Here is a 22,574-nt window from a genome sequence, read left to right on the forward strand (position 1 = left end):
CACATTTTAATATAAATATTCATATTTATGTACAGAGTTACTTTGACCTTCCTCCTGTACTAGCCTGGCTTCGACCATATGCTACTGTGGCATGATTATCTGATGTCCTTCTAGTTTTGTTGTAGCTTTAATAAAATTGGATGGAAGAGAGGGATTTTCTCTCAAGCTACAAAGGTTCAGAATTCCTATAGGCAAGCAGGCAGGAGCAGATGCTTACATACATTAATAACAACAATGCACTAAAGCTGTACTCTGCAGTCAAAGATAGTTTACCAAAAAATGAAATGTAGTAACTAGGTGTGTCAGGAAATATTACTGAAATATAAATTGTTTAGCAGATGCTCCAAAAGATATAACAGCTTTGAGAATTTCATATTAGTCTGCTTAGCTGTCAAGTATAATATACTTTTTTAAAGTGACTCTTTTGCATCAAATCCAACTCTGGAATTTGCAAAGAAGGAAGGGAATTGAGGAAAGAAGAGAATGAAGTAATCTCCTTACACTTTCAGGAGCTAATCAATTTATTTCCAGCTGTGATGCATCTAGAAGCATTTCAAGTCTGATTTTCCACATACAAAACAGTGATGTTTCAAACACATTGGAGATAAGCCATTTTCTTCAGAGTAGGATTTGTTTTAAAATACTTAAATCTTGGTCAAAGACCAGTATAGAATGAAACAAATAGCAAACTGTTTAAAAGTAAAAGAGGAGGACCAAACATAAAACACAAACTAAAAGAATAATACAAAATGTTACTGTCACTATTTTACCATTGGAAACTATGTTTCTAAGACCTCCTCCCTCCCCCTCCCCCCCAAAAAAACCCTGAATATTATTTGTCTGAAATTAAGGCAAAAGGCTAAAAATCTAAGACAGGAGTGGATTAAAGTAAAACAGAATGATGTAACAGGTATCTTGTATATGTATTTAATAGTGTTCAAAATTTAGGCCAGTTATAGTAAGGCAGGGGTGTCCAAACTTGGGAACTTTAAGACTTGTGGACTTCAACTCCCGGAATTCTGGGAGTTGAAGTCCACAAGTCTTAAAGTTCCCAAGTTTGGACACCCCTGTAGTAAATGATGGAGATAGGTCAGCTTTGTTTACTAGCAGCATAAGAGAATATGGCAACATCCAGGAGTTTAAAGTCCCTTCGATCAGAAAGCAGTTTTTATATATAGAAATCAGAGATCGGAGTGACAGAGAAAACAATTTTTACCAGGCATGGGGAAATAAAACAGATTCTAATATTGATATAAGATCAGCAGCACAGTAAAATGTTTGCAAAGGATTCTATGGTACCTGTAGACATAACAGACATAATCAAGCAGCAAATAAAATTGTTTTGTACCTGCCTTTCAAAAAGCCTTTTTCAGTGGATACTAAAAATGTGTTGTTGTTGTTGTTAGTTGTGAAGTTGTGTCCGACCCATTGCGACCCCATGGACAATGTTCCCCTGTCCTCTACCATCCTCTGGACTCCATTTAAGCTCATGCCAACTGCTTCAGTGACTCCATCCAGCCACCTCATTCTCTGCCGTCCCCTTCTTCTTTTGCCCCCAAATCGTTCCCAGCATTAGGATCTTCTCCAGTGAGTCCTTTCTTCTCATTAGGTGGCCAAAGTATTTGAGTTTCATCTTCAGGATCTGGCCTTCTAAAGAGCAGTCAGGGTTGATCTCTAGGACTGACCATTTTGATCTCCTTGCAGTCCAAGGGACTAGATATTTTTAAAGTATTTTGCTGGTATACACATACAGCTGGAAGCTCAGGAGTACATGTCTGGGATATGCTAGGAATTTTCTCCCTGGGGCTCTCCTCCTTTCTCACAGAGGTTCAGCCAGAGCGATGCTGAACCTCTATGGGGAAAATGCTATCTTTCACTATTCACTGTTCTGTTAAATTTGGGACATGAAGCATAATGGCATGGCATTTAAATCCTTTTAACAAGTGCACTCAGCACTATTATTTATTACAACTCACTAAACAACTAAACAAAGCATAGAAGGGGGTAAGTGCTGTTTGAGTGATATTTTTATTTTCTCCTGTTGATCAGCTAAATTGCACTAACTGACACATGGAGAATCTCCATATTTCTGAATCAGCTGTATGAAGGACAATTGAGCATTGAACTGATTTGAAGTATTTCTGAGGTTTTGGAGAGCGAAACCTGTATGCAAGGAGATGCTTTTACCCATCACAACCTCATGTCACAGATTCATTCAATATAAAAATATATTATCTTATTGACTATGTGAATTTATATTACACAGTCCTGTGCCTTGCTATCCTAATGTCAGGGTTCCAAATAGTATCCAAAATTAAATCAGAGTCCAAGGCAAAGAATTGCTTAAAGTTCCAATTTATTAAGAGAGCCATGTTGGCACATCTGGGAAAACCCAAATCTGAAGGCTTCCCAGTTTTCCCACCCAGTTGAAAGTTCAAGATCTTGCCCCCACACCCAACAATTCCATCACATGGTCCAATCTTCCACTTCCATGCTGGCAGCTTCCACCCATCCAGTTCCAGTCAGGTGCAGAGGTGCAAAGACAAAGGATGACCTTGGCTTCCTAGAAAGAATTTTATTATGGCTGCATATCAACTAGCTCCATACAATCCCCCCTCCCATTTTCCCACAATAGAAAATACATAGTAGAATAATAGAAAGTGTGACAGGCCTGAGATCCATAGGCAAATAGGCCTGACACCTTCCATATTTCCACCAACATCTTTGGGGAATTTTTGGAACTAAGAAAGATTTTTTAAAAGCTTTTTGTAAGAATTAAATATACATAATATACTTTGTAAATAATTAGTTACAGTTCAGATTTCTGTACATTAAAAGAACAAAGGCGAAATCATTGTTTGACTCCTTATTTCTTGTATCTTTTGCAGCCTGTTAATCAAGGAAGTCACTATCAGAAAGAAATGAATCCTCTTTCTCAGTCCAACCCAAGGTAAGTTGCTGTTTACAGCCCAGGCAAAACCGATGTGTTGAGAATACGGGGAGAACCAGTCAGTGTAACTTTTCTTTTGTGTACTCTTAAATCTTACTGCCAGTTTCTCCATCTTAAAAGGAAATGTGTATTTCCAGCCTTGACCACACTTACACTCACGCGTAAGTAGAAACCTGAGGAATGGAAATGATTGCTGATATGTGGCTCAGCAGTTGAGTGTATTTGGACCAGTGCATTCATTTTTAGCAACCACAAACAACAGCAGTGTCCACAGACTGGAAACAAATAAATTGGAAAGCATTTATCATCACAAGTCCTGGAATTCAGAAGTGGCTGTCTTGAACCTAGAACAGTGCTTTACTATCTTTTTGTATTCCTATGTCTTGAAAGTAGTTTCAAGAATTCAGTAATGCTCCCCTTACAAAAGAGGCAAAAAATGAAAAAAAAACATTGTTTTTTTCCCCATCTTATCTGAACTGAAGATGATTTCTTAAGTAGAGAGATTGTTTTCATAAGAAGCACAGACTAAGGTGGAATATCTACCTCTGCGGGACACTCTCATAACTCAGACTTTCTTCTATAGGGCAAGGGCATTGTGCCCCCTTTTCTAGATTACCTAAAAGACAGATCTTCAAATAATTTCTTGACAAAATAATTCCTATGGGTATTAGAAAACTGTTTTAAAAAGCTAGCTCAAGGAAAACCTGGCTTAGGACCCAAAAGCACTTTGTACAAAGACTTTAGAATTAAGAAAATTCTTTTTCTTTGTTTATCTTTGCTGCAAGATTTTTTCCAAATTTGTATTAAATTGTTCTACGATTTTTTTAAATTTAATCTGATGTGAACTGGGGAGGATAAGCTTACAGTGCATTGATGAAGACAGCAGCACGTTCAGTGGACTTTGGTGCTGGCTGGACCTCAGTTTTTGCTATGTCATAGTATAAAGCTTATGGGCAGCTGCCTAAAACTAAAATTAGTTCTTTCCAAGCATGATTCTCATAGCATCTGTTACGATTAAGAAGATATTATTATTAAGAAGATAAGAGTGGGCTTATGAGAATTCCAGCAACTGAATTGATTTCTGTATCCCTGAGTAGATGACAGTAAATACACCTTGTTTTTTTTAAAGAGCCTTCCTTTGATTGACCCAGCTTTCCATACATAATTAAATCAAAGTTACCTTTTTGTAATAGAAATTTAGACATATTGCGTCTATTTTTCACACACTATACATTAGGCAACAAAGTCTGTGAAGTTTATAAAAGTTCTACTTTTCATTTCATTTCTTTTCATTTTATTTCCCCTTGAAAGTCCACTATCATGTCCTGTTCCATAGTACGTTTTTCTTTCCCTGAAGTCTCACAACCCTTTTTTGATCTGTCAGATTCTTAAATCTTTCTATATTTCCCTACTGCAGAATAGCTTCTAAATCTACTTATGGACATTCTTAGTCATTGGCATTGCTTCTTTTTGATGGTCTTCCTCTTACGGCTCTTGATACAAAAACCTCCTTTGTTTAAATTGATGAACTTCCTTCTTCTCTCATCACCTGAGATATGGCTACTCATTGCTCCAATCTTCTAGCTTTTTCTTCAGGCTAATGTACAAAATGCTAGCATTTTCTTTTAATTAAGCACAGTGTTAGCAACAATAGGGAAGTGATTTAATTTCTTCTAGTTTTGTTATAAGAATCCAAACATACCAGAAGCATTAGAGATCATAACTGAAAAGTTCTTTCTCTCCAGTAGTCACTTTTGCATTTTTAAGCACTAGTAGAATTATTTTATCTGTGACAGTTTCTTTCTTAAATTCTAGGAATAGCTAACTAGAAGGTATTGATGTCAAGGAAAAGGACTCTCTCTTTAACTCAACCACCAAACTCCAATAAGAAATTCTTGCTTCATCCACCCCACCATCGCCTCCCAAATTTTCCTGCAAGTTCAGAAATCTAGATGTGCAGCACTTTACTGACCTTTGGTGTTTGGAAGAATGGCAAGAAAAGGGAAGAACTTGATCTTTAGCCAAAAGTTATCTGATTCCATGCAGATGATTTGTAGAATCATAGATTTGTTGAGGGGAAGGAAAGTAGGACAAATGGCTCTCTACCCACTCTTCCCTACAAATCAATCCATTCCACCTCCAGTGGTACTAAAGAATCTGATGCATGACACACAACTTTTTTGATTCATGTCCAGTGGTCCTCTGGAAAACCACTAGACCCCTGAAAATACACACCAGTGTATTGTCTATGCAGATTCTCAGTCATGAAGGTCATGGTTGTCCCAAAGGGGCTTTTTTTCAAGAGGGAACTGGCCTTTCTGGTTTTTCTTTGAAGGCAGAAGCTGAAGAACTTCTTGGATGAGAAGCGAAACATCTTTAAAAAAAAACACCCGAAAGTCCAGTTGCCTCTTGAAAAAAAAGCACCTTTGGGACACCAGTGTATTATGCTATAGGATCATGGTGACCTAGAGGTTAAGACACTGGGCTTATTCACCAAAAAATTGGCAGTTCGAGATTCAAGTACCACATGACGGGATGGGCTCCTGTTCTTTCCCCAGTTCATGCCAATCTAGCAATTCAAAAGCATGCAAATGCAAGTAGATAAATTGCATCTACATGGAGGGAAGTAAGCAGTGGAGTACCTCAAGGCTCTGTTTTAGGCCCAAAACTCTTCAACATCTTCATCAATGATTTGGACGAGGGCATGAATGGGGAACTCATCAAATTTGCAGATGACACCAAGCTGACAGGAATAGCCAACACTCCAGAAGATAGGCTTAAGATACAGAAGGATCTTGACAAACTTGAACATTGGGCACTATCTAATAAAATGAAATTCAATGGTGAAAAAAGTTAGGTTCTACATTTAGGCAAGAAAAACAAAATGCACAGGTATAGTATAGGTGGTACCTTGCTCAATAGTAGTAACTGTGAGAAGGATCTTGGAATCCTAGTGGACAACCATTTAAATATGAGCCAGCAGTGTGCAGCAGCTGCCAAAAAAGCCAACACAGTTCTAAGCTGCATCAACAGAGGGATAGAATCAAGATCACGTGAAGTGTTAATACCACTTTATAATGCTTTGGTAAGGCCACACTTGGAATACTGCATTCAGTTTTGGTTGCCACAATGTAAAATAGATGTTGAAGCTTTAGAAAGAGTGCAGAGAAAAGGAATAAAGATGATTAGGGGACTGGAGGGTAAAACATATGAAGAACGGTTGCAGGAACTGGATATGTCTAGTTTAATAAAAAGAAGGACCAGGGGAGACATGATAGCAGTGTTCTGATATCTCAGGGGCTGCCACAAAGAAGAGGGAGACATTTCCTGACAGAACAATTAATCAGTGGAACAGCTTGCTTCCAAAAGTTGTGAATGCTCCAACACTGGAAGTTTTTAAGAAGATGTTGGATAACCATTTATCTGGTGTAGGCTTTCCTGCCTAAGCAGGGGTTTGGACTAGAAGACCTCCAAGGTCCCTTCCAACTTTGTTATTCTATTCTAAATAAGTACCACTTCAGTAGGAAGGTAACAGTGTTCCATACGCCTTTGGCATTATAGCCATGCTGGCCACATGATAATGGAAGCATCTTTGAACAACACTGATTCCTTTGCCTAGGAAACAGAGATGAGCACCGCCTCCAAGTGTCGGACATGACTGGACAGTGGATATCTACCTCTTTTTATATATGCATGTATCTGAACCATACGAGGGCAGCCTAACCACATGGGATGGTCATCTAAAGAGCCACTCTTACTCTTGTACTTCTCTGGCCTTCCAGGAAGCAGGGAAGAGAAGGAAATGAGAAGAAATTAGGTCTTTTGCCAACAAGTATCTTACTTGTTTCTCTCCAACCCCACATTGCCCTGCAAACCCTGCATGAGAAGAGAAAGTTGAGGGTGATCTTTAGCTCTCCCAATGCAAGAAAGCTGCAGTTCCTGACAGATGGGGCTGGGATGGGAGGTGTAGTAGCATCAAAGAACCCCTTGCCCTACTTCTCTTTGGCCTACCCATCTTTCCTCTATGGATCAGGTGTGTCACTCCTTCCATTCAAAGTGTTTTAAGAGATATGAGCAACTATATAGTTACCTGCTTTATTGGACAAAATACACAAGTGATCGATCCCCTCCACAATGGGTTGTACATTTTTTTGGTACAGTACTTGATCCATGAAGATTCTACCCAGACAAGCAGGGCTGCATGGCCTATTTTATCACACAGATGTGCCCACAAATGAGCCAGTGTAGATGAGGTAGCTGAGATCTGCATTTTGACAACTGTTGTAACCATTTTTCTCTCCATAGGGAGAGCAATTGTTAGTTGATTTTCCTACCAGCAGGGAGTCCATCAATCACTTTCCTTAAGCTGTCCAGCTTTATGTGTGGGTGGACAGCACAAGTTGTTAGCCTTATTACTGAAACACAATATGACTTACCAATGCAGGCAGTGCAAAGCATATCAGCACATATTTCTGCCACATCAGATGGACAGGAGGAAAGCACATTGACTCTGCTAGGGGGAAAACTCCAAAATGCATCTATTGTCACGGCAAGTGTTCCTTATTGTCCAGAAGGACGTAAAACAACCAAAAGAATCTTGTCCTTGTTTACTCAGTGTTGATCCATTTATTCTCACGCTTGCTTTGTTTTATTACAGTGTTTTCCCGAAAATAAGACAGGGTCTTATTTTCTTTTGACCCCGCAAATATGGGTTGGGCCTTATTATCGGGGGAGGGCTTATTGTTTTGGGGTTACCGGGTAGCTGCTCTCTTGCGAGCGGGCTCCCGAAGAGCCGGGTACAGCCTCAGGGGCGAACGGCTGTGTTGCGCTGTCACAGCAGCACAACGCAGCAGCCATGAGATGACCACACTCACGACCAACCGCCTGGAAACCCCCTTTCCAGCAAGGCACAGCACCATTCACTGACCTAGGGGTATCCCTAAGCCGCATGAGCGACTGTTCCCTTCCCCCCGGCTCCCGCAACTTGTCGCCTTTGGAATACCCCTAGGTCAGTGAATGGCACTCTGCACACCTGGAGAGGGTGGTTGCGCAAACAGCTTTTCCGCTCCCCACTCACGCACCTCCCAGCCTCACCATGTCCTGGCCCAGCTCTCCCTGCAGGGCCAGGGCACTGCCGCCACTGCCATCCCAGATGGCTTTTTCTGCGGCTTCCAAACCCCGGAAGTCAGCTGCCGAGTCTTCCGGCAGTGTCCACTCTGGGATTTACACTCTATGGTTCCGGCAGCCGGCCCACGACCTAGCGGTATCCTGAAGGCGCCAAGCAACGCAAGCACCTTCGCGGCCCCCCTGGACTTATTTTTGGGGGATGGCCTTATTTTCAAAACATGTCATATTTTCGGGGAAACACGGTATAAACCTTTCTTAACGCATACAGTAACCAATTTTCAACTTCATATTCCATAATTCAAGCCAATTAATTAATTGTGTGCTTTCTCTAACAATAAGCATTCTTATATTGTTGGAAAACACTCAGCCAGGCAAGGAAGAGGAAAAGCAGAAAAGCAGGGTTGGAAGGGGCCTTGAAGGTCTTCTAATTCAACTTTGGGCAGCCACAAAAGGTCCAGGACTGGCCCCCATCCCAAGCTCCAGAGAGCCTTATTAATCTGCTGCCAAGAGAAGGCAGGGGAAATTCCTGTAAAATAGGCAGAATATAGTAAATTACTTAACTTGAACTCTATATGAACCTGAATGGATCTGGTGCCTTGCACTTGACATACATCCATTTACATTCATTCTCATGGGTAACAATTTCTAACACTTTTTCATATAAGACTCTCTCAGAATTCATCCTACTTTTATTTCTTTTGTTTTTTTCCTTCCATGCCAAATGTTCCCTTTTTTCCATGCCTGTTTTCTCCTATAACCCATGGCCATTTTGCCCAAAGTCCATTATCCCAAAATCCATCCCCCAAAATTATCTCTTCCCCTATTGATAACCTGTTCTGACCCCACTCTTCCCCTGCCAACACAGACACACTCCGAGCCAAAGATACTTCACGGGGTTTATTGTACAGACAGACAGATCCTTGGCAGCAATCCAACACGACTAGACTTTCAGAAACCTCCGGCACTGAAATGCAATAGCAGCTATCCAGCCTGCCACGCTCACAAGACTGTACTTCCACAATAGTTCCTGCGTTGACTTCTGCAAAAGGGCGTGTCTACAAGCAGTCCTTTTATAGTCTGGAGAGGAGTCTAATTATCATCAGCTGAGCGCAATTACCTCTGGTAACTGTGCAATTGCTCCTGACACCGATTTGCGCACCGGTAACGAGCATTCAAGAACTCCCTGCTGATGTCTGACTCGCTGTCCCGTGACTCCTCCCCACTGCTCCAAGGCATGACATCAGGAGCACCCTCCCTTTGGCTTTCACCACTGCTCCATGCCTCAGGCGCCTCCTGGTGGCCGACCAACCTCTCTGATCCCTGCTCAGAGTCAGAACCCTGCCCAGGGTCCTCCACATCCTCCAGAGCCGACTCATACGGACCCTCGCTGTTGGAGTCTGGTGGCAGCTCCAACGGCTTCTGCTGGGCCACAACAATAACCTCTTATCACTTATATATCCTTCAGAAGCTGCTATAGACAAGGGATTGTCCCTCACTAGCAAAAAGCAATCGACCAAATATTTACTTAGTAATAACGCATTTTCTTCCATTTAATTTATAGATTCTTATTTGTTTAAAAAAATTATTAAAAATTAAAACTTATCTCAATGAAAATACAAACATCAAGATCCACACACTTTAAAGTCTTAATTTCATTCTGAGATGCACAAGCAATCTATTAAATACATCACTTCCTATTTCCTCAATGAATTTGCCAACCTGCCAAAAAGGTGCTATAAATATAAATATGTGATTGTGAGATCAACCTACATCATTATTTTTAAAAAGCCTGGTAGATGTAGTAAGGTGCAATATACAGCCTAAGAAAGATTGTCCATCTTGTTGAACTTTTAAAAATATCAACTAATTGTTGGAGAGTGGATAACATGCAAAAATTATAACAAAAAGCAAAAACAAAACAAAAGTAAAGAAGAAAACATGAACCATTTCTCTAGTCTATGATTTGGAAGTATTCTTTCACATGTAAACTTACCAAATTGCTTCCTTTAAGAAAGAAACCAAAATTTGATTGCTTAATAAATACTATACCTCCTACAAAAATAAACCTAATTCAGGAAAATCAGGTAAAATAGCATCTAGGAATTCAGTAGAATTTATATAAATTAGCAAGAGACATCGGAACATCTCAATCATTATGAAATATGCCTACTTAGGAAAAACAGCATGAGAATAGGATTTCCAACTTTGGAAGAGACAGTGGAGATTTTTAAATGATATGTAACATTAGCATTGCATTCAGAAACTACAGAATTTAATAGCAGCCACTTATTTCTAATGATATCCAAAGCAAAGTTACAAACATGGGCTGAACAGTGCCTTTCTTTAAAGAAAAAGCTTAACAAGATGTATTATAAATCAGCGGTCCCCAACCTTTTTGGCGCCAGGGATCAGTTTTGTGAAAGACAATTTTTCATGGACTGGGGGGGGGGAGGGGGGAGTGTGCAACCTGGATCCTTTGCAAGTGCAGTTTGTAGTAGGTTTCATGGTCCCATGACAATCTAATGCCTGATGAACTGAGGTGGATCTGAGGAGGTGACGCTAGCGCTGAGGAGCAGCTGCAAATACAAATGAAACTTCACTCGCTCGCTCACCTGCCACTCACCTCCAGCTGTGAAGCCCAGTTCCTAATTGACCACCTACCAGGACTGGTCCATGGCCCAGGGGTTGGGATCCCTGCTATAACTGAATTGATCAGATATACAAATAACACCTGGAAGAGTAATCAGGTGCAGTTTAAACTTGGGAAAGATGCAGTGCCCCCCTCCCCCATTTCCTTTCCTAAATCAAAGGAATGTTTTTTAGAGGAGTCAATAGAATTTAACCAATAGATGAATAATTGTCAGGGATCATATGCTTAATCATAATTAAAGCAGGCATAACTCCTTTGGCTGTTGCCTTTCTTTCTGCTTGCTCAGCCTATAAAGTCAGTATGATATTGAAGGCAAAAAAGTCATAAGAAACCTTGATTTAAATGGCCCTACCATGAAGTTAATTTGGGCCTTACCTCTAATTTTGCAGAATTTACCCCACTTCATTGCTGTGCACATAAAATGAATTAGTCCCCATAAATGTTTCCATTAATTCTAATCCTGCAATATAGAAATACATTTCCAAGTTGATGTCTTCTTCTCATCCATGGTAACTTTTCTTGATACTACATGATTATCATTGCTATCTTATTTCCTTAACTCAATTGCACAATCTGTTCCTTTTCCCCTATGAGTTATGACATCTTTTATGCTATTTCATTTAATCTCTTTTCCAAACCTGGTGCTTTCCAGGTGCAGTTCCATCATCCACAGAAAGCACTGGAAGTACTTATCTAGAGAATGCCAAGTTAAGGAAGATTCCTCTATATAAGATGTAATTGATTAATTGATTTATTTCTTAATATATTTTCTGAAGTAATAACCTGTACCCAAGGCAGCTAACAATAAGTCAGGTTTGGCAATTAAACATAAGTCTCCGGCAATTAACCCTTAGCTTGGCTCCCAGCTTGTTTTGACAGCAGATACCGGGATAAGGTTTGAAACTTTATTGCAGACAAGAATGATATCACACATACATAAGTCAATTGCCTATTGCAAAGGAAACCACATACACACATGTGCCCTCCTTCTCGTTGTCTCTCTTTCTCCCACCTTCCAAATAAGTAGATATGAAATGGATACCAAAAAGATTGGTGGATCACTTGATGCATTGATCAAACGAAATAGGTTAACATAATGGCAGTCTCTAGGAACTACATAAAAGCAACTTTGCAAGCCGTAGCTTTTATGCTGTCCCATTCTCTTTCTTAAGAAGGCTCTGTTCAGCTTGGAGTTTGTGAAGAAACTAGGAGGTTTTTGACTACGGGTTCTGTGGGCGTGGCGTGGCTTGGTGGGCGTGGCACGGCTTGGTGGGCGTGGCACGGCTTGGTGGGCATGGCAAGGGAAGGATACTGCAGAATCCCCATTCCCTCCCTACTCCTGGGGGAAGGATACTGTAAAATTTCCATTCCCTTCACACCCCATCCCAGTACACGGATACTGTAAAATCTCAATTTCCACTCCATTCCAGGGGAAGGATACTGTAAAATCCGCATTCCCTCCCACCCCACTAACCTGCTTTCCAGCTCCGTTCTCCTGTGCAGGGCAACAGAAGAAGACCCAGCCAATTAGCTGGGACTCAGGAGGCAGTGACTATATGGGGACAGAGCCAGCCAGAGGTGGTATTTGCCAGTACTCCGAACTACTAAAAATTTCCACTACTGGTTCAGCAGAACCAGTCAGAACTGGCTGAATACCACCTCTGGGTGAGCTCTAGTAATGTCTTAGTGGAAGTAGGAAATGAGTCATTATAAGTGAGCTTGGGCACAGGTAAAAGTCAGACCAATTGCATTGCTTTTAGTTTGCAAAGCAGCAAGGCTCTTCCTTTAACACGAGATCTATCCTCTCCATTTTGCAATCCAGCAGAGGACATGTTGAACATTATACGCAGTAGGTAAAACATAGGGCTTTTTAAAAAATCTATCATAGATAGGCCTTGTCAGATTATTGAGTAAATTGTGGCTGTGGATTATGTATTGAATGGAAAGACAAGACATCTCAGGATGCACGGGAAGCCATGGCAGCAAATGAAATGGGTATTTATTTATTTACTTAACAAAACAAAATGGGAAAATAAATAATAGCTGGGAGGAAAGGAAGAATGAATAAACAAAACAAGAGGGAGAGAGAGAGATTCTCATCCATGAAATAGGATATCTGAAAAAATAAATCAATTGCTACTAAAATGGCCTCTAGGCTCTTGACATGTACTAAGTCATTGAAAAAAAAATTCAAGGAAACTGCTTTACAAGGCTCCTGTTGGGAAGAGAGGAGATGCAACAATTCAGACAGTTTGCTGGTCGGAGGACTAGAATCACAACAAGGTGGGCTGTGAAGAAACATAGGTCCTGAAATCTGTTTAAATCACATAGAAGAGGATGCTTCATTTTAAACACATAGTGAAATGCCCAGCTAGCTGGCTACATCGCAGGCTGCAACTTATATTTCCTCAAGGAAGGGGACAGCATACAACTGGATAATGTGATGCGTTTCTCCTTCTTCTACAAAGAGAAGGGAGAGAGAAAACAAAGACTCTCCCTCTAGATCATATGTCTGAGCACAAGTTATTATTCTAAGATACATTGGATTCTACTAGGCTACAGCAGTAAATTGTAGGTCTCCAGACACTTCACCTTAAATTCAGCTCTTAGCTGATCCCTAGACATTGCTTGGCAAGATTAGAAGTGTAGTTTAGAATGAGTGCAAAACACAGTGGACATTTGTCCATTGTAGAACAAAGGAGTCACAGACATATGGGTCCAGTTTACAGAATTTAAACTCCAGACTTCTTTTCCTTTATCCTTCCAAATTAACAGATACCTGGCGGGTTTGATGGTCTTGGAGGAGAGCTAAGCTAAGGTTTGCATAACATCTCTCTCTCTCAAGCTAAAGTAATCATTCCCACCTCACCAGCCTCAACACTTGCCATAAAAATGAAATAGTAAACATATTAATAAAAATCTGAATTAAAAGCTTAATTAAAATGCCATTAAAAGCAAATTGATAAAACAGATAGCACCCAATTGTATTCCAAAGCAGCAGCTAAAAATCTTGACATTCTAAAAACCCTGTCAGAATAATAAAGTATGCTTGCTTCCAGAAGGATAATAATATGAACGTACCAATTTGTAATACTGAAAAAGGCAATATTTAGTGGAAGCCGTATGGACAATAAAATGAGCCAGAGGTGCTCCAGATTATAAACTACACAATACACTCTGTCTCTTCATGGTGTCAGAAAGACAAGTGGAATGAAGTAGAGACAGTTACTATGGAAGTTCTCTGTCCAACTAAATTTAAGCAAGATGGATACATGCTAGATTTCTAATCTTGTAGAAGAGTTACTCAGTATGGTTACTGATGTTACTGAGTTACTCTTTTGGTCTTCTGGATTTCTCTTCCAGGAGGAATGTGAATGTGATCCTGCCTCAACCTATTTCCTTTTCTCTGATCCTTCTGTTTCTCAACTTTGCCCATTTTGGAGAGTTTCAAACAGGAGATTTAAGTCAGGAGCAAAAAGTTAAAACTTTCTGGAATAGCAGTACATTACTTCTTATGACCAAAAGCCAGCGGTTTTTTATTTCGGTGTCTTTAAGGCTGACAATGTCCAACACGGGTTAGTTTCAGAGAAATAATTCTGACCACCAATGTAGCTTGCTAAAAGAAGCCATGTTAATGTCACATATCATTATATAAAAGAGTCTACGGGGGTGGGATGGAGGGATTAAAAAGTCAAATTATTTTCATTCTTCTTCCATGCTCTAATTCAATGTTTCTCAACCTCGGCAACTTTTAAGATGCATGGATTTCAACCTCCAGAATTCTCCAGAAGCATGCTGGTTGGGAATTCTGGGAGTTGAAGTCCACGCACCTCAAAGTTGCTAAGGTTGAGAGACGCTGCTCTAATTGTCCTCAGGGTTCTCAGAGAAATTGTAACCTTGCCTAATCAGAATCACTGTGGCATTAGGCCTTTGTACTTGCCGCTCTCCTTGCTATCTTGTTAACTGTAAAAAAAAAAAAAATTTCCAAAGTTAAGCATGCTTGCCCTTAAAATAAATTTACCCCTTATCCTTGCAACATGGCCTGCCCAGCATGTCTGGGCTTCCATCAGCAGGGTGTGAACCAGTGGTGGGTTGCAGGCAGTACATCCCGGTACGGCCATACCGGTGCCTGCCGGGAACACCGGATACCGTTGTGGTATGATGCTCCGGAGGGCCAACCCGCCCGCTCAAGCTCCTTACCTGTATCTGAGATCTTTGGCGCTTCCATACACATGCATGGAGCGTACGGTGCCTACGCAATGCTCCGCCAAGCAGCGTCAGCATCGCAGAGGTAAGGACGCATGCGTGCATCTGCGCGTGTGCTTACTTGTGTGCATGTGGGGGACGGCAAGCCCCATTGCACCATACCTGTTGCAACGGGATCCGGAACCCACCACTGGTGTGAACTGATGACAGGCCTGTACTGGAGAGGACTTCTGTGTCTAGCACCTTGTCGTGCCACCGGATCCTCAGAATTCTACGGAGGCAGCTCATGTGGAAATGGTTCAATTGCCTAATGTGCCTCCGGTATACAGTCCAAGCCTGTATGTATGTACAGTATGTATGTATGTATGTATGTATGTATGTATGTATGTATGTACGTACGTACGTATGTATGCAATGAATTCATCAAATTTATAATTTATGATTTTGATGATTGGATTATAGAATAAGATGTGTTGTAACCATAGAGTAAGAGGTAAACTTAAAATTGTACTTTTTGTTTACTTGGAATTGTTTTTCTTTTACTTTTTTCTTTCTTGCCCTATTAAGACTTAAAAAAATCTTTTTCTTTCCTTTTTTCCTACATTAATTTGTGTTAGCTTCTTAAATTTTCTTTTTAAAAATATTTTACACAGACACAAACACACATTTTATTTTTAAAAACAAAATTATGTGCGTGTATGTGTGTATAATTCTATAAGTCCAGTTAAACATCACAAGAGGGAAGGCAAACAGAGGATGTTCTTATTAGGAGGATCCCCAGGTAACCAAGTTTGAAGAGCTCTCTTGAAAGTCACAAGGGCTGGAGCTAACCTTCTTTCGGATAGGCTGGTGTTCCAGAGGGCAGATGTCCCAGCCAAAAAGACTCCTCTCCAAGGTCCCATCAAATGGAACTGCCTTTCAAACCACACCTGTTGTATGTCCCTTTTGCCAGATCTGATGGGATTGGTAGATAAGTAGATGTAATCAGGAAGATTTTGTCACTCTGTCAAAGGAAACACTATTCTATTTTAGAAATCTCCTGTTGTGTAAATAATATTTTATTTACAGGAATAAGACAAAATAAAGTTTTATTTATTTATTCATTCACTCATCACAATTTTACACTGTCCATCTCAGCTACGTGACTCTGGGCAGTTTACAATAAGTTTTAAAATATATTTGTTAAATGTATACCCTGCTTTTGTTCAACAGTTCAAATTGTTGCATTCTTTTGATTTAGGAAGTTAGCAAATGTTACCTAACCCAGGTATTATGGGAAAGTGCACAATCTGTTTAAATAAGACTAATACACCCTGAATTTCAGCTGGATACAAGGCAAACAAAGGCAAAAACCTGTCATTAAAATATGAAACAGGAACAAAAGCTGCCTGATATGCATTTATTAATCATTGACAAGCATCCATTTTATATTTATGACAAAAAGTCTGTGCCATTTGTGTTTCAATATGATAACCTGTTATAGTGTATAGTGTTATAGCAACACTTCCCATTATAAATACATTAATAGCCTCAAAATGAGGTCAAAATCTGTTTGCTAGAATCATTTTAATTAGGAGGGAGGGGACCGAAAAGGATTTATATATCATGCCAACTTCCATTTCTGCTAGTGTAATTCAATATTGAATTAGACTAGAAGTTTACAAGAGACCTCAACAGCAAACATTACATAACTGAACATTTTCACTGTTTTCCTTGCAGCTGAATGTATCGCCTACATAGGTGTGGGGCAAAAGCTGATGGTTAGAGGCAAGTAAACATAGCCATGAGTAGTTGACCCTATTACTGTTAATAGGGATATCCAGATGTCCCTTGGATTTGTCAGGCAAGTTGTTTGCAGTTGCTTTTTTATAGCTGCACCACATTAAAAAGCAGCACAAGAAGGCTTGCTACCGCACAGACTTCTTAAAGTCCCTTTGGGGAGAGGGGGCGGTCTATAAATCTAATAAACTTAAACTTAACTTAAACTCTTCAGATCTTTACTGCTCAGTTTACTTATGGTACTGCATTAGAACATATCCATCTCATTCCTATATTATTAAATGAACTGTTGAACATGGGCTGAGGAAAATTTATTTTTGGATCAGTTGTTTGATGGAGTCATCTCTTGACAACATCAGAAGCGAGATTAGTATTCTTGAGAATTTGAGTTCATCCTGCTTTTGCAGTTGCAAAACCCTACACGAGGAGTGTCAACTCAATTTCATTGAGGGCTGCATTAGGGTTGTGTTTGACCTCAGGAGGGGGGGGACTGATCAGGGTGGGCATGGGCAACTCAACATCACTCGTGTCGGGGGTACCTGTGGTGGCCCGAGTGCTCTGCCAGCGAAATGGGCTCCTAAGCCTCCTGCAACCCTCTGCCAGTGAAAATGGAGCTCCGTTTTCACTGGCAGAACCACTGCGGGGCAATCCTTTGCTATTTCCAGGCCGGCCCCACGGGCCAGATCTAAGTACCCTGAGGGCTCTCAGGCCTTGAGCTTGACACCACTGATCTAGAGCAACACAAAACTATTTATTCAGAGTCTTAAATGATAATAGCATTTATTTTTTTTGAAATAGGAGCCACATGTTTTAAGGCAGAAGCTATTATTATTATTCTCCATCCTCATAGTCTTCAGAACCTCTAAGACTAAAACATACTAAGGAGTCAGTCAATCAGTCCTTTATTAAAGTCAACAGCCAGTATTCCACATGCTGAGTAGATCATCAGTTTTCAAGATAGAGGAAACCATGTAGACCACTTGCAAATTATAATGGTATACAGGAATGACAGTGGAAGACAGGAGGAAGAGCCACAGATTAGTCAACTGTCATGCGTAAGGTAACAGAGGTGATTAGGGGACTGGAGGCTAAAACATAAGAAGTATGCAGGAATTGGGTATGTCTAGTCTAGTGAAAAGAAGTACTAAGGGTGACAAAAAGCAGGGTTTCAATATCTAAGGGCTGTGACAAAGAAGAGATCAACCTATTCGCCGGGCACCTAAAGGCAGGACAAGAAGTAATGGGTGGAAACTAATCAAGGAGAGAACCAACCTAGAATTTAAGAGAAATCTCCCAACAGTCAGAACAATTAATCATTGGAACAGCTTGCCTCCAGAAGTTGTGAATGCTCCAACACTGGAAGTTTTCAAGGAGAGAATGGACAACCATTTGTCTGAAATGGCATAGGATATCCCACTTGAGCAGCAGGTTAAAATAGAAGGCCTCCAATGTCCATTCCAACTCTATTATTCTGTCCTTCTCCCAGACCGTATTTGAAAAAGGAAGCATCTCAGAAAGGATCCTCCCTAATTTGCTAGAAAGTAAAATTAAACAACTAAGTTTCAAACTGTTAAGCCTTGTTGCTATAATCTTACAATAGTGTTAGTACTCATAGATTATGTTTATGCTTCTTGCCTGGACTTAAGGGCTGATAGGAATAGAACTTGAGTTTATGCTGCAAGGAAAAAACTGTTCTGCAACCTAAATAATAATATTCACTAATAGATTCTTAAATGTTCTCTGCATATTGTAAAGAGACTAGCTCCTTCTTTAGGTAATTTGGGTCCATACCATGAAGGAGTACATAAAAGTAATATCCAGCAGCAGGTTCTCCTGGGATTATGATAGCAATCAGGACTGTCAAAATTATCATTACTAATGATGTGGTCATAAAGTGTAATGTCATGAGACCACATCACTTTGCAATGGCTATCCCAATAGTCCCAGCTGTCATCATAACACCAGGACTACTCTGGTCATTAAGCAGGAAAGGGTGGGAGTCTCAGTCATGGAGACAGGCAGGTAGAGAGATCTCTTATTTCATAGCAATGATCTGTACGAGGACAAGCAGCAAGAGCAACTTGCAACTTTCCCTGCCAATTTCTTCATTGACTTGGCATAACCCAAGGACTACCTTGGGTTATGCCAAGTCAATGCCACATTTTGGAATGTGCATATACTGTATATGCAGTAGAGGTACCCCATATTTCGGAGGGTGGCTCTACATTGCAAATACATGCCATCGCGTATTGTAGAGAAGTAGACAGAGGACCTTAATGAAGGAATGCAAGACATCTCAGAAAAAGAAGGCATAAGAAAGTTTGGGCGGTATAAGAGGGTTAGGGCAGAGGAGAAATTATGGCAGACTTTCAAGGTTCTGTTCTTATAGTTTACTAGCCGATTGCCCGGGTATTCCCCCTTACCAGAGGGAACCCCCTTGTGGAGTAATGTGAAGCTGTTACCATGGCAACTCCACTGAGCTGTACAATAGAAGCCTTTTTGTGGCAGTACAGTAGAATCCATTTAAAGGCACAACAGGTTGCATTTTAACAGAACATACACCCTGAGGGGCGTTAGGGGTGCCTTAATCCACCCCACCCAAGTATTTGTCTCCAGAGAGTAAGTCCTCTGTGTACCAAGTTTGGTTGAAATTGCTCTAGGCGTTCCAGAGTTATGCTGGAACATACACACACAGAGCCATTTTTATATAGTATATAGAAGATTATAGTAGAGTTCCAGGAGAGGCTCTGTTATCTGTTCTGGACCTGGCTTGCTTCAAAGGCACATGTTCATCAACCTAAGGGTGTGAGGGAGAGAAGTTAACTCCAAAATAGCTCAAATAAATACTTTTTAAAGAAATGAATAAAGCATGTTCAAAGCATGTTCAAGAAAGGCTTATTTTAGGATTAATTAGAGGAACAAGATCACACAACTTCACTGATCATACCCAGTTGACAGCACAACGTTAAGAAGTGTAGAACTATTTTTCCAGTGCGAAACTAAGTGAGCAACATTCATGGCGGTACTTTGATTTTATCTGGATTTATTGACTACTTCACAGAATTCAGTAAATTTCCAAGGGACTTACTTCCTACTTAGTCAAAATTAGTTCTGTTACACATTATTCATTATTCATCAGCCTCGCTCTTGCATCAAAAGGAAATAAAAGGATAAAGGGGATAGTAAATGAGAATTGTCTCTAATAATTAGGAGAAGTCACTCTCTCGATAACTTTGAAGTAGAAGGTTTCTGCAATCTTAAATTATTGTAATGATTGAGAGAGCCCTCCTCCCAACTTTAGGAATTGCAGTGCTTCTAAATGTAATTAATTTAGAATAAAAATGTGGAGAAGGTGGGGTTTTTTTTTAAGGTTAGCAGAAATTTCTTTCTAGAAACTAGAAAGGAATAAACCTTCTCCTTCACTATACCATTTAGATCAGATAAGCTACTACAGATCAGAAAAAGCAGAATTTATGTATTTGTTGGTTGTGTAAAAGATTTTTATAGCCATCCATTTTATAACCAACTCCCAATTAAAAGTTAAAACAACAAAGAAAACCATATCAAATTATTAAGCTAAATACTTTAAAACATTAAAAGCAACAAAAATCTGGCACCAAGACAAACTTTTAATGTGTAGTTATCTAATTTTATCCCAGCACTTGGGGGGAAAAACTGAGTGTTCAAAGTGCCTATGGAGATTCTCAGTCATCCAGGTCAGGGGTGGGTTGTTGCCCGTTCGGTGTGCACGCAATTTTGTGTGCACATGCCTGATGCACGCTCCACACGTGTGCGCAATTCTGCCCGCACGCACTTTGTGTGTGTGTGCAGTTGACCATAAATAGGTCTGTGCATGCGCAAAATGTTAAAAAAATGGGGGAAAATTAAATTTGTGCAATTAAAATTGTTCTGCGCATGCGCAGAACTCAAAAACAAGATGGTGGCGCCTATGGCGCCCCACGGGGACCCGGCTCGAGGGCGTGGCAAGCCTCGGTCACTGCTGCTTCCAGCGACCCAGGCCACCAAACCACTACCGGTTCGATTGAACCGGTCCGAACCAATAGGAACCCACCACTGATCCAGGTCATGGTTCTGCCAAAGATGTTTTTTTCAAGAGGCAGCTGGTCATTCTTGTACTTCTTTGAAGACGTTTTGCTTATCATCCAAGCTTCTTCAGCTCTGATTGTTGCAAGAAATCAATGACCTTTTTCTTGTAACTGCTGGTGGGATCTCTCTTCAGTGTTTCATACATGGCAGTGTCCTTCAGAAGACTGTTCACCTTAGCCTTGTAGTCATCTGTGTTCAGGATGACTGTGCATCTTCCTTCATCAGCTGGCAGGATGGTGATTTTTAGGTCATTGAAGGTTTATGAAACGCCTGCTGAACTTCAGTGGGCAGAGGATTCCATAGGGCGGGGGCTGCCATTAGAGAGGCATGCTTCCTGGCTCCCGTCTGATGGCAATATTTAAGGGAAGGGAGAAGGAGTATGGCCACCTTTTCTGTCCTGATGGGATAGATACATGTCCATAGAAAAAGGCGGTCCCACAAATGACTTGACTCTGTGTCATATAGGCCTTTAAAGGTTAAAAATATCCCACAATTAAGGGTGGGATTCAGACGGTTCGGACCGGTTCAGGCAAATCGGTAGTTCTGACAATCAGCCCACCTGCCCTTGCGCTTTACTTACCTATATCCTCTCAGCTGATTAGCACGGCACAGCTGATTGCCACACCTGCCGCACCTCAGCTGTGTTACTCCCCAAGAAGTAACGTGGAAGGTAAGTTTTGGTTAAACTGGGCCCGCGCGCACAGCGAAACACGCGATCACCAAACCAGTTGTTAAACTGGCAGGATCCCACCACTGCCCACAACTGAAACATGCTGTGCGCATGAATCTGACAGCAAAAAAAAATTACAATAATTTTCTTGAAATAATACAAGTCCATCATTTCCATTGGTTTGCAGCAACATGACTCTCTGTACCTGTGAGTAAATCCCAGTAAACTCAATCATTCCCATTTATGACTAGAAAGAGACCAGAGAGAAGGTCAATCACTTCACCCTAAAGTGAACATTTGTGCAATGGAACATTTAGCTTCACTTCGTTCTTGAGTGTCTTTAACATATATGTTGACAGCCTCAGTAATTTTCTTGATTCCCCCCCCCAAGTAACATCTATATTATTAAACACTGATATTTCCATTATTTTTCACCTGTCACATCCAATCACGCATGTCCTTTGCAAGCAAGACAGTCTATCTTTGTCCATAAAGGGGGGGGGGGGAATGCAGCTGCTTGTTACTATACGTTTTGCTTATTTATTCATTTTGAGTTGCAAAATCAATATCCGTTGTATTAACCATATTGCTGGACGAAAAGTGTTACAGCATTGCACTGTATTTTGTTTTTTGTGATTCACACTCAAGATAGCCTAATACAATAGTAGGCAGCCTCTTGACACTGGTGGGCACATTCTACTGGCCTCTTTGGAATTTGGAGGGTCTGTTGTTGGTGCAATTATAAAATGGCTAAGATAAGGTTATTTGGAGAGCTTCCTATTATCCCTATCACCCAAGCTTACATTTCCTCCTCCCTTCCCCTCCCCACCTACAGTGGCGCATTTTAGCTTCTGAGTAGAATTCACGATGCTGATCATTGTCTATAAAATCCTTCATCGTTCAGGGCCTGGTTATTTATGGAACTGACTTACTCTAGTTATAGGTGCCCATCCTCGAGCTCTAGTACAGTGAACAACATCACTCACCATTTAAATTTCATCCATTGTGAAAATTACGTCAGCTTGTCAGACCTCAGAAGCTTACTTTTGGGGGGGGGGGGAGATGTCACATCTGCTCCAAAGTCT

At 40.6% G+C, this 22,574-nt stretch overlaps 1 protein-coding gene across 3 annotated transcripts in view; it reads left to right on the forward strand.

Annotated features, from left to right (window-relative positions):
- Positions 1 to 22,574, forward strand: part of CFAP20DC (CFAP20 domain containing) — a 195,087-nt gene that overhangs the window by 125,415 nt on the left and 47,098 nt on the right. For all 3 annotated transcript variants that reach the window (XM_081932690.1, XM_081932691.1, XM_081932692.1), the window contains one exon: positions 2,889 to 2,950. In XM_081932690.1, the coding sequence (XP_081788816.1) occupies positions 2,889 to 2,950 (62 nt within the window). The remainder of the gene's footprint in view (positions 1 to 2,888; positions 2,951 to 22,574) is intronic.

The sequence above is a fragment of the Natrix helvetica genome (assembly GCF_964273705.1).
Source record: "Natrix helvetica genome assembly, chromosome: 1".
Taxonomy (NCBI): domain Eukaryota; kingdom Metazoa; phylum Chordata; class Lepidosauria; order Squamata; family Natricidae; genus Natrix; species Natrix helvetica.